Genomic DNA, 18,540 nt, shown 5'->3' on the forward strand with positions numbered 1-18,540 from the left:
TTTGTTCATTGTTTAAAAAAAAAAAAATTTCAAGCAGTTTACAGAAACATCCTGGGTAAGAGGTAAAGTGTGGCCCTCACCCCCTTCCGTCCCGGGGGTGACCGTGGAGCCGCAGACTGTTGTGCCGCAGGACAACCCAGAGGAGGCCTCTGCTTGTCCTCCGGCTCCTCACCTGCCCCCCCTCCTGGTTGAGGACCTCTCCTCTGATGAAGGCGAGTTCCAGTTTTGGCTTTTCCCATCACTGATAGGTGTGGGTTGAGATGGGAAGCTTCCTTATCTTCTGCTCCGTAGCCAGTTCAACGCTGGTGACGCTTTTAAGACAGCTTTATAGAGGTATGCTGCTGCTGCTACTAAGTCGCTTCAGTTGTGTCTGACTCTGTGCGACCCCATAGACGGCAGCCCACCAGGCTCCCCCGTCCCTGGGATTCTCCAGGCAAGAACACTGGAGTGGGTTGGCATTTCCTTCTCCAATGCATGAAAGTGAAAAGTGAAAGTGAAGTCACTCAGTCATGTCCAACTCTTAGCAACCTCATGGACTGCAGCCCACCGGGCTCCTCCGTCCATGGGATTTTCCGGCAAGAGTACTGGCTTGGGGTGCCATTGCCTTCTCCGTTATAGAGGTATGCTACTGCTGCTGCTAAGTCACTTCAGTCGTGTCCGACTCTGTGTGTATAAAGCCGTAAAATTCGCCCTTTCAAGTGTACACCACAACGACCGTAACAAACTCAGAGAGATGTGCAGCCACACCACGGTCCAGCTGTGGAGCCTCCCCACGGCCACAGGAGGTTCCTTGGGGCCCCGTGTACTAATCCCTGCCCCCACTCCCAGCCCAGGCACTCCCGATCCACTTCCTGCCTCTGTAAGTGTGGCTTCTCGAGTCATTTTATATAAAATCCATGTCACAGCCAGCCTCCCAGAGTGGGATATGTGGATGGCATTGACCCTGGTGGGTCAGAGGTCCAGGCCAAGGGCAGTCTCTCCGACAGTCGCAACACATAACATTTAGCAGAGGCTTCGTGAAGCGCTGTACTGGTCATTTATTCTGACTGTTCAATCTGGGAGGAGGGTATAAGGTGTTCATTTTATTATTTCAGTTGTCTATGGGTTTAAATATTTTCTGGTTTTTAAGAAATGGTGGAGAGGCAGCCAGAGTTTTTGGAGTCAGCAGGAAGGAGAGGAGGAGTACCAGTTCTGGGCTCACAGGAATCCAAGAAGGTTTTTGTGTCTGGTGGACCTGGCTCCTGGCCCGCGTGTGCGGAGGACACCCTGCCTCCATCTGCCCTTCACCTTCAGCTCCCCGGGCCGGACTGAAAGCATTACTCCTGAGACAGATGAGGTGCACAGGAAACTTCCCAGCTCCCTTCACACAATCGGAGGGAAAAAAAAATGCTATGATCGATCTTCAGAGTAATCATTACGTAATCAAAGGGAAGATGTCAAGCTGTGAACAATGCGATGACTCTCTTGTTAACTCAGATAGTTCTCCTTCAGCTAAAAAATGAATAACTCAACATGAGCTAACTCTCTCTCTTCTCTTCCCGGAAGGGTTATTTTGGAAAAGGCATCCTGTCCAGAAGCCGACCAAACTTCACAATCTCAGATCCTAAGCTGGTTGCTAAATGGAAAGGTAAGGCTGGTACAACATTGCATTCTTTTGGCAAATTATCTTTTTTCTTCATTTTTAGGTCTCACACAAGATTATACAATAAAATTCCAAAGGAGAAGTAACATGCCACTGGCAATCTTACTGCTAAAAATATCAGCTAAAATAATTCTAATCGTGGTGAAAGGGCTCTTAACAATTGGGGAAAATGTGTTTCATCTAATTTCTGAAATTAACAGAAGTGTTATTCAGACTTTTCTGTCATTAAGCATTGCCTCACAGTGTCCTGGGCATGTGGAAGGTTCTAGTCATTAAGTGTCTGCTCACCCATATGCGAGGCGAATTTTATATTTTATTTTTAAGTTTGGAATTTGCAACAGTAACCATGACATTGATGTATTGGTAAAATGTACTAATGTGTGTAGTTCTCAATAGCTATTCCTCTTTACTTTATAAATCTTTCATCTTGGTGTATTTTTCTAAGGGGAGTCTCATGGTAAGTATGTAACCAATACCAGCAGGTTAAAACATAATTAGAAAGGATTTTTTTAAAACATTATATTGCAAGAAAAAAATAGAAATTAAAACTGCACTGAGATACCATTTCAGCAATCAGAATGACAAATCCTAAAGTTTTGCAGCGTGCCCTGTTGGTAAGCCCTGAGAAACACTCACGTGATCCTGGTGGGGCTGCAGGTGATATGGCCGTTACACGGGGAATTGGATGTCCCAAGAAATCACACATGCACTTACCCCCCCCCCCCCTCCCGCCAAACCCCTGGTAACCTTCACATGCTTTCTGTGCCCTTGATTTCGCCCCTTCTAAATATTTCTTGTAAGGGGAATAAGCTCTTGCGTCCTTCACGTGGGATAAATTTTCCAAGGTTTATCCGTGTCATAGCATGATCAGAACTTCATCCTGAGTGCTGTTCCGTGGTAGGATATACTTTGTGTTGTTTATCTGTTGATTCATAGACGGATATCGGGGTTGTTTCTACCGTCACGAGTAGTGCTGGTCTGAGCATTCATGTACGGGTTTCCGTATGGACACCCGTTTTTCTTTTGTGTATACTTAGGAGTGGACTTGCTGGATCAAATAATTATTCTAATTTTTGAGGAATCACAAACTTGTTTCCGTCACACCTGCATCATTTTACATTCCCACCAGCAGTGCATAAGGTTTGCCAGTTTTTGCACATCCCCACCACCGCTCCTTTATTTTGTTTTTTTGAATAGTAGCCATTTTAATGGGCGTGACATGGTAACAAGAGTTTATCATTTTAATGAAGTCTAATTTATCCTTTTTCTTTGCTTGCGTGTGCTTTTGCTGTCGTGTTTAGGGAACCATTGCCAAATCCAAGCTCACGCAGATTTTCCCCAGGGTTTCTTCTAAGAGGTTGATAGTTTCAGCTCTCAAGTTTGGGTCTTTCATCTGTTTTGATTTAATTTTTCTTTGATGTAGGATATGGGTCCTGCTTCATTGTTTCGCCCGAAGGTACCCAGTTGTCCAGTAGATGCGTTTGCTTTTAACTCAGCAATTCCACTCCTGACAATTTATCTTAAAGATAAGCTGGCAAAAATATGAAAAGAAAGAGCCCAGGGCTGTTCGTTGCAACACTCTTCCTAATGTTAAAAGACTAGAAATAACCCAAATAGCCATGCGGGTACCAGCAGAATAAAGTATAGACCATTCTCAGAAGGATGTGCTGCGGAGCTGCGATAGGAGTAGGGGCTCACTAGGCTGTTATTTCTAAGCAGAGAAAGCAAGGTAAAGGACAGTGTGCCACGGGTCATCTAAGGGGAGGAGATTGCAAATAGGTTTTGAAATGTAAAGAAGGATAAACTATAATTTTAGATGCCTGTGAGGGAGGGATAGAATAGGATGGAGAGAGAAGTGAGACTAGATTTGACTTTGGAAACTTGTAAACGTATTACATGACTACAAGCGAAAGTTAAATTTGAAAAAGTTAATTTCATTTAAAAGAAACACAAAAAAATCAAGAAAATGAAGAATCTGTGTATCACGTTGATGGTGTAGCCACAGGGGAAGCTATTTTGAGTGACTTTAAAACATGATAGGGGCTCCCCTGGTTGCTCAGTGGTGAAGAGTCTGCCTTGCAAATGCAGGAGACACGGGTTCAATCCCTGGTCCGGAAAGGTCCCGTAGGCCACGGAATAACTAAGCCCATCCCCCACAAGTGCTGAGCCCGTGTGCCTTAACTGCTGAAGCCCAAGAGCCCTAGAGCTGCTGCTCTGCAACAGGAGAAAGGCCCACGCAGCAGCGAAGACCCCACACGGCCAAAAATAAGTCCGTTTACTAAAAGAGACCCCACATGCCATGTGGTACGGCCAAAACCAAAACCACGGCGATTCAGTCCTAATGGGATACACTTTGTATCTCCTGCCACGATCTTGTGGAACAAACCACCCCAAAATCCAGTGGTCTTCAACAGCAGCTGTGTTTGCTCATTTGAGTCTCCAGGTGAGTTCTGGGTAGGTCTGCTGTTCTTGTCTGGATGGGCTCGTATCTGGTTAGTCATGGATCTGCTGGCCGCAGTGATGGATCCAGCGATGGATCCAGCTAGACTGGGTGGCTGTCAGCTGGTCCAGGATGGTCTCCACTGCGGTGAGGGGTGGAGGGCCCCACGTGTGTCATCCTCCGCGGGCCATCTCAGGCTTGCTCTCCAGTTACTGTGAACACTCGGGAAGATCCCCTGGAGAAGGGAATGGCAATGCGCTCCAGTATTCTTGCCTGGGGAATTCCATGGACAGAGGAGCCCTGGCAGGCTACAGTCCAGGGGGTCTCAGAGAGTCGGATACAACTTAGCAGCTGAGCACACAAGCGCCAAAGATGGAATGATGGGAGGTGTGTGTTTCGAATCATCTGGGGGCCGGGGCAGAAGACAGACGGAGCATGACTTGTTGTTCAGTTGCTCAGTCGCGTCCAACTCTTTGCGACCCCATGGTCTGTAGCCCACCAGGCTCCTCTATCCATGGAATGCTCTAGGCAAGCATACTGGAGTGGGTTTCCATTTCCTCCTCCAGGGGATCTTCCCCACCCAGAGATTAAACCCACTTCTCCCGCATTGGCAGGCAGATTCTTTACCACTGAGCCCCAGGGAAGCCTGAACTGGCTGTGAGTTAAAGCTGAGTGATGGGAGCATGGAAATGTATTATACTATTCTTTCTGCTTTTATACACTTTAAATTGTTTCATAGAGTTTTACTTTTTAAAGAGGGAGGGAAAAAAAAGTAGAACAAATAAGCATCATGACTTTGTCCTCATCACCCAGCCCCAGTAGTTACTAATACTTGGCAAAGTAATAAAAAGTTTCAAATAGTGTGATGGTCTTAACCGTTGAGCTTTTCCTGATCTATGTAGTTTAACTAAAGTTTCCAATAGTGACCAAAATGTGAAGGAAATGTATTTAGGCCAAGGAAGCAGAGGTTAAGGGCATAGGCTGCCCTCAGGGAGTAGATCTCAAGTATCCATCTTAGGATGTTCTTCAGCATTTTGGCTTCAGCCGTACCTTCCACCCTTTGTTCCGTTCTACCCCGTTGTACCTGTTGACACCACACCCACCGTGGGCTGCCAGCCGTTGTGTGAACCCGCCGTGCAGCATTTGCCATCTCCCAGCCTCTGCACGGATCCCTCTGCATTTTCCCCTGGTCTGCCTGGCGAACTCGTACTTATTCTGCAGAGCCCAACTCAATTATTCCTTCTCCTTCGTGTTTTTTCCTAACCCTTCCAGTTCAAGTAAGCCAGTCCCTTGACAACACTTGCTTTCCTTGCTATGTATCAGCTGAGGTTAGAATCAACCATACAGCTGGTCTGTCTCCCCAGCTAGAGTGTGAGTATCTCAAGGAGAGGGGATTTGCTTTAATGATTCTGTATTTCCTGTGCTTGGTAAGTGGAAGGGTGTTAGTAACGCTTGCTAAATTGTTGCTTGTTGTAAAACTACCAGAAGAGGAAGGTCATAACACCAGGAAAACTCTCATTCCTAAGGAGATAGGAGTCTGTGAACTCACTTCCCTAGGATTTTAAAGCCGAACATCAGCGACTCCCAGCATTTAGAGCACTGGGCAGGGAGTCAGGAAACAGAGATGACTTCCCCACGGGCAGGGTCAGGGAGGTCGAGGACGAAAACCTACACCGTGAAGTGACCTCGGCAACGCTTTAGGCAGAAAGACTCTTCTGGCCAGATGCCCAGCAGAATGCAGCGTGCACCTTTAGGGCCTCAGCGCTCTCATAGAAATGGAGGGCCTGGGGCTTCCCTGTTGGTTCAGTGGTTAAGAATCTGCCTTGCAATGCGGGGGACACGGGTTCGATCCCTGGTCTGGGAAGTGAAATAAGTCGAGGGCCTGAGCATCCAGAGGTGCTAGTCTCCCGCTCTGTGCCGCAGCCACTTAGCTGGAGTGTTGAGAAGGGTTGCCGGGTTATGTCTGAGCCCTGACGGGTCAGCAGCACCTGCAGGGGCTGTGGGCAGCAGAGAGCGGTGGTTTATACAGCACGTGTTCGCTGCGGCTGCTTGGACAGGATTAATCAACTTCCTGCGTGTGAGATTTTTGCAGGCCTTGGAATTCTCTCTGTCTTTTCTAGGCTGTCAGTCCGTAAATTAACAGCTACTTCCTTGTTGTTGCAGATATGAAGCTAGACCTGCCGGTAATCACATCAAAGAAGTAAGTCTTGGCGGACGTTGGCCGTGGGCAGGATGACATGGGGCAGGTGCTGGCCAGGCACGGGATATGTGAGCGGAGGAGAGCCCTGGGTCCTCTCCTTGGGGCCGTGTGGTCTGGTCACTGTAGACTCTCGTGGGAGAGGAGGAGGCAGGTGACTCTTCCGTGATGAGTATCGTGACGGGCTGTCGCCCTCACCGTCAGCATCATTGCCGTTGTCATAGCAGCGCCATTCCTGGTCCAGGCCACCTACCCGTATCATCCCTGTTCATCTTCTCGGGAAACCTTTGAGGTGGGTGTAGTTGTTTGCGTTCCCTGCGTGGGGAGTCTCCCGAGAGCTGCCCAGGAGGACTTGAACTAGGCGGGGCAGCTCCAGAGCCTGGGGTGGGGGGGTGACTGTGAACTTGTACGTGCCAGCGTTTCTGGAGCGTCTCCTCATAGCAGCTTTACGGGTTAGCTGCTTTCGTCCTCTCACTGCCCCTCGGAGGTCAGTCCTGTTGTTGTCTGTCTTGGAAGGTGAGGACACAGAACAGGAAGAAGTTCGTTAACTTGCTCAGGATCAGCGCTTAGACCTAAGCAGACTGACTGAAAACCGTTCTGCTGAGAATTTCCAATAATAGGTCAACCTTCAGTAAGAGGTGGAGGAGGGTGTTCTCTGCGGACAGAAGATGTGTGTCCGAGGGCAGGAGTGCCTGCCAAGCTGAGGCGTGTTCAGGTGCCCCCACTCAGGGGTTGGGGGGCCCTGGGATGGATTGGAGGGGTCACCAGCCTCAGTCTGGCTTCTGATCAGAGCTGCTGCTCTGCCCTTACGCTTCCTAGCTCCTCCTCTTCTCTTCCTGCTGCTTCTCCAGCGGTGTTTGGAGCTGATCACAGCAGGACTTTGTAAAGGCATCGCCCACCAGCGGGAGGACACCTTCTCTTCTGTGTCCCTCTGCCATGGGTCAATCACCGGTCTGCCTCGGAGGCTTTCCTGCAGGCGCTTCAGCAGCCGCTGTCCACGAGCCAACGTGAGGTCATTAGAGGCAGGGACTCAGGTGTGATGCAAAGTGGCAGGACAGCAGAGAAAGGAGCCGGATGCCTAGTGGTATCGCTCAGAGTCACAGGGAGGAGCCCACTCCCACTCCCCCTCCCAGGGAGTGCCCGCTGAGGCCTTTGCTTCCATCTGTTAAAGCGTCCTTTTGTGAAACGTACTGTGTCTGGAGTCAAGATGATTTTACTCTTCAGGTGTGCCCCCAAGACCCCACAGTCACAAGCTAACAAATACTCGTCCAGCACTGCCCGTGCGCCGAGCCCTTCACGTGTCTGGTCCCCTTTAAGCCGTGCTCACAGCTCCCTGGGGCGGGCACCGGTGTCCCTGAGCCTGGGGAGGCGGGCTCATAGCTGGTGCGAGAACCTCGTGCTCACAGTGAGGGCGTGGACCCGCGTCTGCCTCAACCACTCTGCTGCCGAGGGCAGAGCAGGGGCCTGTGTGCACGCTGTCTCTTTTGCTCTCTTACTTTCTCTTTGTTTCTCTCAGTTCCACCATCTGCCCAAAGCGGGAGCCGCTGAATCTTTAATACAGTGGTTCTTTCACGTGTTTTCACTCAGGGAATCTGCTGAAAAGTCGTGGATCCCTTCCCCAGGAAAATAGCATGACACAAATACACATTTTTGTTCAGACACAGGAGATGCATAGACCCACGAAGGCTTTAGAAGGCATTACAGGTGGCGTGAAAAGCACAGATGCTTTCAGATCGCTCGTGTGAAAAGGCTGTGCTATGCCTTTCATGCAGGAGGAGAGACCCCCTGCTGCTCTCTGGGCAGCGACGTTTTACCCCGATTAGAAACAGCAGCACATAACGTGATCCTTACGAGGTCACTGTACTGTTGCCTCTGTCTTATGGGCGGAAACTGAGGCACGCAGCGGTTACGTCACTGGCTCAGCCACCCAGGAGTGGCGGAGCGAGGCGGGGCTGAACATGAGACACCAGGACTCTGGTCCCGCACGTGTGGCCACAGCCGCACCCGTCTCACAGACATAGAGCGGCCTCACCGGGTCTTAGTCTTCACATCTGTGATACCGTTTCTGGTACACACGGGACGGCAGGCCCATCCCCGTGCAGGACACACAGGGCGTGGACAGCTTGGAGATACTTCTGATGCGTCAGGGTGAGGCGGCCGCAGCAGAAGCCAGCTCGCTTCCTTGCTTCACCCTGTGTCATCGGCAGTTTACAAACCACGACGCATCCCGTCATCTGCACCCAGGCAGGATGCCCAGGGTGAGGGGAAAAGTGACAGCTGTCTTGCACGAGCCATGTGGCTTCTCCAAATGCTTTCCAGACGGATCGCTGTAGGTGGAGGTGAACAGAGCCCATCTGAGTCCACACGTATGCCGTCTTGTACCATCCGACACACCCCAGCAGCCTTGTCCGCCGTTGGCCCTGCTTCACTGAACAAAACCTGTGGCTGTTTCTAAGTTGGGAAGTGTTCAGGGCTTGCCTTCAGGTTTAAGAAATGTAGTGTTTCATTTCATTAAAATACATTTTGAAAATTGTGGAGGAGGGGTCTTTTTTTTTTTTAAGACGCTGGGGTGTATATAATTGTAATTGTTCCTTTCCATGTGTGCTGTAGACATTGGTAGGTCCTGTGAAAAATGTTCATTAAAATTCTCATCTTGCTTTCCAACACTAAGCAAAGACCTTTTTCTGTGACTGGGATATGTGTCTGAAAACGTCATGATATCCAAAATGGAAAATAATACAAAGCAAACCCTGACAAAGGACGACCATTTTTCTCTCTATGTTTACCTAGATCATTTTGTCCACCAGTTTTTGGGTTTTTTTTCTGTTTATTTATTTGGCTGTGCTGGGTCTCAGTTGTGGCACACTGGATCTCCGATCTTCGTTGGTGCATATGGGATCTTTGCAGCACGGGGGATCTAGTTCCCTGACCGGGGATTGAACCTGGGTCCCCAGCACTGGGAGCATGGGGTCTTGGCCGCTGGACCACCAGGGAAGTCCTTAGTCCACCAGGTTTAAATCACATAAATTTTTCACACTTTGTTAAGCTGGGGTCATTTTTTTGTTCAAATTAAGCAAATTAAATGAAACTCTGTAATAAAAATAAATAACACAACAATAGTTATCACAGAGCAGTTAGAAAATGCAGAGAAGTGTAAAGAAATAATTTACCTCATTAAGAAGAACTATAGACTTTTTGGCGTACTGCCTTCCCACCGTTTTCACACGTTCAGCTGTCTTTTTGTGTGTGTGTGTGTGTGTGTGCTGTCTCTTTAGTACCGACATTGAAGTGTTGTTGCTAACAGACGTCCCCCTTTGCAGGTATCAGCGTAGCGTGGAGTGGGCCGCAGAGCTCCTGCGAAGACAAGGCCGGGACGAGAGCATGGTGCGCAGCGTCCTCGAGGGCTACACAAAGCCCCTTGAGCATCCTCATCTGAAAATGATGGAAGAGGTTCCTTTGGGCGATGAGCCCAACTCCGAGGTGGTTTCCAAATCAGAAGGCAGAGCAGACAGAGAGAAACTCTCTGCCGTGAATGGGGTCGAGGGCAAGTCATGTGATCTGGAGGATTCCAGCGAGCGATCAAACAGCCCACAGGAGGGCCCCGGGCCTGAGCCCCGAACCCCAGACGGCTCAGGTGAACATGTGGCCGAGATCCCCGCACCTCTGCCCCACGGCCACTGGGACGCTCTCCTTCTGCCATCTGGTGGTCAGCCTGAGGACAGCAGCCAGAGAGCCGGTCTGGTTCCAGCCGGAGAGGGCGGGCCTGAGCATGTGCTGGTGGAGGAAGCTGTGTGTGCCGGGAGCGAAGAGGTCCCAGCAGGGGATGTAAGTAGAAGAGAAGAGATCACTTCCTGCAGAGCCGTCTGTTCCTGGCCCAGAGATGCTGGCCAGCAGGGATGGCCCTCCCTGGGCCCTGGCAGTGGGCCGGTGTCCAGCACCTGGGGCCTGGGCGCGCCGGTGCAGGACACACCCTGCAGACCGTCTGCAGGCCCCAGCGGCCCTGTGGGCTCAGCAGCCAGGAGGGCTGTTTCAACTAAAACCTCAGAGTCTGTGAATAACCTGGCTTTACGCATAGGAAATAATGCACGTCAGGTAACATCCTGTCCCCTGTCGGGCAGAAGAACGCAGTGGTGATCAGCAGGTCTTGAGGGTAGCCATGGGCACGGGCTCAGGTGTGCGGGAGCCATCACAGGAGGAGGTGGGGCTCAGAGCTGGAGCCGCTTTGTTAAGGGATGTACTCAGCAGTTGCCCCAGAATTACCTATGGAAGCTGCAAGTGAGAAGCAGTCTCATAATTAGATAGTACGTGAAACACCCACGTGAAGAAATGTTATCTTGCCTTTAGAAGGGAGTCTCATTACGAACCTAGGCATGTGCTCGTGAGGTGTGCAGTCAGGCGAAAAAAAAAGCAACACATAAAATTGACCCACGAAACGATCCTCCATGGAGGATAAAAAAAAATAAGTCAAGATGCCAATACTGACCTTGGGACAACATGGGTGGGAACATGGGTCCCTTTAGAAGAGTGTTTCTTTCCGTGTGCTGCACTCCACGACCCGGGCTTGGCTGAATCCACAGACAACAGGAAGCGAGGACCTGCAGGGCCAACCGGGAGTTACATGCAGATTTCCAGCGGCCCGGAAGCTCGGCGCCCCAGCGCCCATGTTGTTCAAGGGTCAGCTATAAAAGGAAAACAAAAAACCTCTTTTTCTACATAAATAATAGAAAATTTCATTTTTAACAGAATCCAGCAAGTGTGGATCTGGGAAACTTAGCAGAAGTATGTTCATTTTAAAATGCAGCCTCCGTATAACATGTAGGGCTTACATTTGTCCTACGTGTATCTTATTTTCCTCTTCAGGTGTTGCCGCAGAAGAGACTGGTATGTAGGAGAAATCCGTTCAGGATCTTTGAGTATCTGCAGCTCAGCCTAGAAGAGGTAATGTTGCCAGCATGGTGTTTCTCAGCGTGGGCCTCGGGCCTGGGCGACAGTGTAGACAAGCCCTCCTGTGCCTTTCTGCCTGCACTTGGGTACTGAGACCACCACAGGCAGCGCCCGCCGTCGGCCTGTCTGCATTTCACTCCTCGGCCTTTGCTTTATCCACTCTAGGAGGTCCATTTGTGGGTCCTGCCCGGTATCATCCCACAGAGGTTTCAAGGGGTCATGTGACTCTTCTTTTGACATCAGGGTTTCAGATTGTCCAAATACCGTTTTACTCTTTTTTTTTACCAGCTACTGTAGAAACATGGTGCCCCAGATGGTAAAGAATCCGCCTGCAAAGTGGGAGAACTGGGTTGGGAAGATCCCCTGGAGGAGGGCACGGCAGCCCACTCCAACTCCAGTATTCTTGTCTGGAGAGTCCCCATGGAGAGAGGAGCCTGGGGGCCCAAAGAGTCGGACACAACTGAGCGACTAAGCATAAAAAAATTACAAGTTTATTGAGACACAGAGCATATACATACCACTCTCATTTAAAGTATGCAGTGGTTTTATATGTGTGTGTGTGTGTGTGCACGCGTGCTGTGTTTAGTCACTCAGTCGTGTCCGACTCTTTGAGATCCCATGAACTGCAGCCCACAAGGCTCCTTTGTCCATGGGGTTCTCCAGGCGAGAATACTGGAGTGGGTTGCCATGCCCTCCTCCAGGGGATCTTCTCAACCCAGGGATTGAGCCCAGGTCTTCCGCATTGCAGGCGGATTCTTAACTGTCTGAGCCACCAGGGAAGCCCATATGTATGTGTATACATATACACACACACACGCATATACGTGATTGTATATTTGTTTATTTGGCTCTGCTGGGTCTTTGCTGCTGCACAGGCTTTTCTCTAGCTGAGGTGAGCAGGGACTACTCTAGTTGTGCGCAGGCTTCTCTTTGCAGAAGCTTCTTTTGTCGTGGAGCGTGGGCTCTAGAGCATTTGGGCTGCAGACCGTGGGCTCAGTAGCTGGGGCACACAGGCTTAGTTGCTCCGAGGCATGTGGGGTCTTCCTGGACTGGGAATTGAACCCATTGTCTCCTGCATTGGCAGGCAGATTCTTTACCACTGAGCCACCAGGGAATCCCCTGTGCAGTGGTTTTTAGCATATTCCTGGAGCTTCACCAGCTTTTTGTAAACTGTGATGCGTGCTCTGGGTCATGTCATGACAGCTGATTATGTGAATGGATGGATTCTAAGTGTTTGCTTCTGCAGAATTACTAACGTGTCCCCTTTATGGAAGCTTCAAAAGTGGGTGCAGGCGGGTTTCTAAACCTGCCTCCTGTTTTCCTTCTGGGGTTCCTCTGTCCTGTGTTCATACAGCCTCGAGGGCCTCCTTTTTTGCTTCTGTCTGTACTGCACCCGGATTTGAAGACGGCGCCCCTCCTCCGTGTCGTGTCTGTGGCTGTGCCCTTCTCTGGGGGAGCCCCTGCCTGCCTGGACGGCTCCCGCGGCGTCTGGCTCAGCTCTGGGCGTCTCTGTGGGTCTCACGCGACGCTCATTGAGCTCCTCCACGCTGGTCATTCCCCAGATGTGCTCACAGAGAAGTGATGGTGTCTCCCGCTGGCCCCTGCCTCCCTCCGCAGTGCGGCCAGCGGGACACACAAGAGCTTGCGGCAGGAAAGGACGTCGGGATTTATTCCCTTCCTCTACTCATTCTACACACGAGACAGCTGAGTCCGCTGTCGAGTACAGTGGTCACCAGCCGTGTGTGACTAGATAAACTAATTAAAATTGAGCAAAATTAAAACCCCTGTCCTCGGTTGCGCCCGCCGCGTTTCAGACGCTCAGCAGGCACACGTAGTGCTGGGAACACCAGTCTCTAGCTGCTTGGCCTCTCTGAGCCTCTGGTGTCTGCACCGTGAGATGAGGGTCGTGTAATACCTCGTGCGTAAGGTGTTCTGGAATTAAATCGTGTGTGTGCTGGCCCCAGCGAAGCACGTGTTGTGCCGCGGTGCCCGGGGGGTGTGCCCGCTGCTGCTGTCATCGGCATCATTATGGTCACTTGTGCAAGCCCGTTACTGGCTGGTTGGAACCCTTTCCTTTGCAATTCATGCCGAGCAAAATTATTCACCGGGTGCCTTCTGTGTCCAGGCCCTGGGCTGAGTATTAACAGTCCAGAGAGAAGCAGAATGTGGCTCAAGTCCTCTCAGACGGGACTGCGGTCCGGCGTGATGGGCACAGCGTGGGCAGTGGGCTGCACCTGTGCCACGCCCTCCTACCCGGTGCCTGACGTCTGTGACGTGGTCGGTAACAATTATCAATGGACGTGTACGAGGTCTGGGATTGGCCCAGAAACCGGTGGAGCCTGAAGGGACGAGATGCGTGTCAGGAACCAGGGGCTCTACCTCTGCTCCAGCCCGGTGACCCGCTGATGCTTCTCACTGACTGTCTTGCTCTTGCTTCCCAAACACCTGCTGAAGAAATGCTGGAGTGACAGGAGACGAGGGGGTTCTCATTCCTGCAAGCTGCTTGGTCCCCGAGAAATTCCAGAGGCATGTTGGCAGAAGTCTCCAGGCTGCTGCCAGTTAAGCCCAGCCCCACTTCCCAGCTCCGTTTTGGCCGCTTTCCTTGGGTGCATCACCCCGTTTATCAGCACCACCCATGCAGTTTTCTGTGTGTCCATAAATGCCCACGAGGAACATGGGCAGCCCTGCTGTGGTGATTCAAAGCGGCTCTTAGGTTGTGAGAATGGCAGCACTGAGCTGGCTTAGACTTCTGTCTTGGAAAGCTGTTTTTCACCTTAATAACGCTTTAGGCCCTGACCGGATCTAGTGATATGGCGTTAAAACCATCATTAGGCTTATCCATCCATCATACTGGTTGGTTTAGTTGCTAAGTCGTGTCTGACTCTTGCAACCCAGTGGACTGTAGCCCATCAGGCTCCTCTCTCCCTGGAATTCTCCAGGCAAGAATACTGGAGTGGGTTGCCTTTTCCTTCTCCAGGAGATCTTCCTGACCCAGGGATTGAACCCAGGTCTCCTGCACTGCAAGTGGGTTCTTTACTGACTGAGCTACCAGGGAAAGCCATTATTCATCATTATTAGTACTCCCCAAGTAAAGACTGACTGTGACATTTCAAGGAGCGAAGTAGACATTCCCCACAGACCTCCCTGGACTTGTTCTTCACCCGCCTAGTTGTGTCCGGTTCTTTGAGACCCGTGGACTGTAACTGCCAGGCTTCCCTGTCCTTTACTATCTCCTGGAGTTTGCTCACATTTATATCCATTGAGTCTGTTACACTGTCTTAACCATCTCATCCTCTGCTGCCCCCTTCTCCTCCTGCCTTCAGTCTTTCCCAGCATCAGGGTCTTTTCCAGTGGGTCGGCTCTTCACAGCAGGTGGCCTAAGTGTTGGCGCTTCAGCATCAGTCCCTCCAAACACTACTCAGGGTTGATTTCCTTTAGGATTGATTGGTTTGATCCCCTTGCAGTCCAAGGGACCCTCGAGGGTCTTCTCTAGCACCACAGTTGGAAAGCATCACTTCCTTGGTGCTCAACCTTTATGGTCCAGCATGACTACCGGAAAGACCATCGCTTTGACTAGACAGACCTTTGTTGGCAAAGTGATGTCTTTGCTTTTTAATAAGCTGTCTGGATTTATCATAGCTTTCCTTCCAAAGAGCAAGCGTCTTTGGTTTCATGGCTGCAGTCACCATTCACAGTGATTTTGGAGCCCAAGAAAAGGAAATCTGTCACTCTTTCCACTTTTTCCCCCTTCTGCTTGCATGAAGTGATGGGACCTGATGGCATGATCTTATTAGTTTCTTGAATGTTGTTTTAAGCCAGCTTTTTCACTATCCTCTTTCACTCTCATCAAGAGGCTCTTTAGTTCCTCTTCACTTTCTGCCATTAGATGGTATCATCTGCATATCTGAAGTTATTGATATTTCTCCCAGTTATCTTGATTCCAGCCTCATCAAGAAGCTCTTTAGTTCCTCTTCACTTTCTGCCATTAGAGTGGTGGTATCTGCATATCTGAGGTTATTGATATTTCTCCCAGTTATCTTGATTCCAGCTTGTGATTCACACAGTCCAGCATTTCTCATAATGTACTCTGCATATAAGTTAAATAAGCAGGGTGACAGTAGACAGCCTTGCCATACTTCTTTCCCAATTTGGAATCAGTCTGTTGTTCCATGTCTGTTTCTCACCATTGCTTCTTGACCTGCCTACAGGTTTCTTGGGAGGCAGATAAGGTGGTCTGGTATTACCATCTCTTTAACAATTTTCCACAGTTTGTTGTGATCTACAGTCAGAGACTTTCACACAGTCCATGAAGAAGATGTTTTCCTAGAATTCCCTTCCTTTCTCTGTGATTCAGTGGATGTTGGCAATTTGATCCCTGGTTCCTCTGCCTTTTCTAAACCCAGCTTGTACATCTGGAAGTTCTGGGTTCACATACTGCTGAAGCCTGGCTTGAAGGGTTTTGAGCATAACCTTATTAGCACGTGAAATGAGCACAATTATCTGGTAGTTTGAACATCCTTTGACAGTGCCCTCCTTTGAGATTGAAATGAAAACTGACCTCTTCCAGTCCTATGGCCACTGCTGAGTTTTCCAAATTTGCTGGCATATGGAGTGCGGCACTTTAACAGCATCATCTTTTAGGATTTGAAGTAGCTCAGCTGGAATTCCATCACCTCCAGTAGCTTTGTATGCAGTTATGCTTCCTAAAGCCCACTTGACTTCACACTCCAGGATGTCTGGCTTCAGGTGAGTGACCACACCATTGTGGTTATCCAGGTTATTAAGACCTTTTTTGTATAGTCTTCTGTGTATTCTTGCCATCACTTCTTAATCTCTTCTGCCTCTGTTAAATCCTTATCATTTCTCTCCTTTATTGAGCCCATCTTTGCATGAAATGTTCCCTTGGTATCTCCAATTTTCTTGAAGAGATCTCCAGTCTTTCCAATTCTATTGTTTTCCTGTATTTATTTGCATTGTTCATTAAAGAGGGCCTTTTATCTCTCCTTGCTATTCTTTGGAACTCTACATTCACTTGGAAATATCTTTCCCTTTCTCCTTTGCTTTTTGCTTCTCTTCTTTCCTCAGTTATTTGTACAGCCTCCTCAGACAACCACTTCGCCTTCTTGCATTTCTTTTTCTTTGGGATGGTTTTGGTCACTGCCTCCTGCAGTGTTGTGAACCTCTGTCCATAGTTCTTCAGGCACTCTGTCTACAAGATCTAATCCCTTGAATCTGTTCATCGCCTCCACTGTGTAACCATAAGGGATTTGATTTAGATCATACGTAAATGGCCTAGTGGTTTTCCCTATTTTCTTCAATTTAAGCCTGAATTTTGGGATAAGGAGCTGATGATCTGAGCCACAGTCAGCTTCCAGTCTTGTTTTCACTGGCTGTACACAGCTTCTCCATCTTTGGCTGTGAAGAATATAATCAATCTGATTTCGGTGTTGACCATCTGGTGATGTCCGTGTGTAGAGTCGTCTCTTGAGTTGTTGGAAGAGGGTGTTTGCTATGACCAGTGCGTTCTCTTGGCAAAGCTCTTTTAGCCTTTGCTCTGCTTCATGTTGTACTCCAAGGCCAAACTTGCCTATTATTCCAGGTATCTCTTGATTTCCTGCTTTTGCATTCCAATTCCCCACGAAGAAAAGGACATCTTTTTTTGGTGTTAGTTCTAGAAAGTCTTGTAGGTCTTCATAGAACCACTCAACTGCAGCTTCTTCAGCATTAGTGGTTGGGGCATAGACTTGAATATATAGTGTAATGATGAATGGTCTGCCTTGGAAATGAATCAAGATCATACTGTCGTTTTTGAAATTGCACCCAAGTACTGCATTTCAGACTCTTTGGTTGATGAAGATTTCCTCCATTTCTTCTAGGGGGTTCTTGCCCACGGTAGTACATAGAATGGTCTTCTGAATTAAATTTGCCTGTTCCTGTCCATTTTAGTTCACTGATTCCTAAGATGTTGATGTTCACTTTTACCATCTCCTGCTTGACCAGGTCCAATTTACCTTGATTTACAGGCCTAACATTCCAGGTTCTTATGCAAATTGTTCTTTACAGCATTGGACTTTACTTTCACCACCAAACACATCCACAGCTAAGCAACATTCCCACTTTGGCTCAGCCTCCTTGTTCCTTCAGGAGCTATTAGCAATTGCCCTCCACTCTTCCCCAGTAGCATATTGGATGCCTTCCAACCTGGGAGGCTCATTTTCCAGTGTTATATCTTTTTGCTTTTTCATACTGTTCATGTTCATGGGGTTCTCGCAGCAAGAATACTAGAGTGGTTTGCCATTCCCTTCTCCAGTGGACTGCATTTTGTCAGAACTCTCCACTGTGACCCATCCATCTTGGGTGGCCCTGCACAGCATGGCTTGTAACTTGATTAAGTTATGCAAACCCCTTCAACACTGATGACTTAATTCTAAAGAATGCCAACCCCACTGGAACAAGATCCTCCCCAACTATAATAAGTCGATCAGAATGGGGATTACTTAAACAGGGTGGTCAGGGAAGACCTATCTGAGGAGTGACCTTTGATACCAGCTGTGGGAGCAGCAGTTACAAAGGCCAAGGCAGGAGCGAGCTCAGTGCATCAGAAGAGAAGTGAAGCAGCCTGCTGGGAAGAGTCACAGGGCTGGAGGCAGTGAAGGCAGGTATGCAGCCAGATGCCTGGGAGCAGGGGGTCTTCCCGTGTTGGGAAGGTGGCTTGGGCTGCCCCAGAGATGAGGCTGTGGGACCAGAGTGTGGGGCCCTTTGGAGAAGTACAGGCAGGAGGAGACCACTGGTTTTCAGACGAGATCAGGTGCATTCAGGGTGGTATGGCCATAGACCCGCTGGTCTTCAGAGCAGCTCTCGATTTGGATCTGGATAGAACTAAAGTAGTTATCAAACCACTTTTCTCTTAAAAACTGTCGAGGGACCCTGAGGAGCATCTTACGTGGATTATATCTGTTGATGTTTACCTAATTATATATTTAAATGAAAATTTAAGTATGTGTTTATTAACTCGTTTTACATGATAACCCACTGAAATAATATTTTTATGAAAAACAACTATATTTTTTCAAAGCAAAACAAGTCGAGTGAGAAGAATAGCATGGTTTTCTCATTTTTGCAAAGACTGTAAGATGAGGCTGAAGAGAAGCACCCTGGACTCTCACATCCGCTGCTCCGTTCAGCCTCTTGTGGTATCGCATGTGTCAGAGCCTCTGGGGAGAATGAGCCTTAATCTCAGGAAATGGTTTTGACCTTGTGGCCCCCCTTCAAGGGTCTTGGGGACCCTAGGATCTTCCAACTGGCCACACCTCAAGG

At 49.1% G+C, this 18,540-nt stretch overlaps 1 protein-coding gene across 11 annotated transcripts in view; it reads left to right on the forward strand.

Moving 5' to 3' along the window:
• Window positions 1-18,540, forward strand: part of LOC113880949 (peroxisome proliferator-activated receptor gamma) — a 217,488-nt gene that overhangs the window by 180,782 nt on the left and 18,166 nt on the right. For all 11 annotated transcript variants that reach the window (XM_027523652.1, XM_027523651.1, XM_027523654.1 and 8 more), the window contains 4 exons: window positions 1,546-1,627; window positions 6,246-6,282; window positions 9,600-10,104; window positions 11,140-11,217. In XM_027523652.1, coding sequence (XP_027379453.1) covers window positions 1,546-1,627; window positions 6,246-6,282; window positions 9,600-10,104; window positions 11,140-11,217 — 702 coding nt within the window. The remainder of the gene's footprint in view (window positions 1-1,545; window positions 1,628-6,245; window positions 6,283-9,599; window positions 10,105-11,139; window positions 11,218-18,540) is intronic.

This window comes from Bos indicus x Bos taurus, chromosome 22, assembly GCF_003369695.1.
Source record: "Bos indicus x Bos taurus breed Angus x Brahman F1 hybrid chromosome 22, Bos_hybrid_MaternalHap_v2.0, whole genome shotgun sequence".
NCBI classification, from domain to species: Eukaryota; Metazoa; Chordata; class Mammalia; order Artiodactyla; family Bovidae; genus Bos; species Bos indicus x Bos taurus.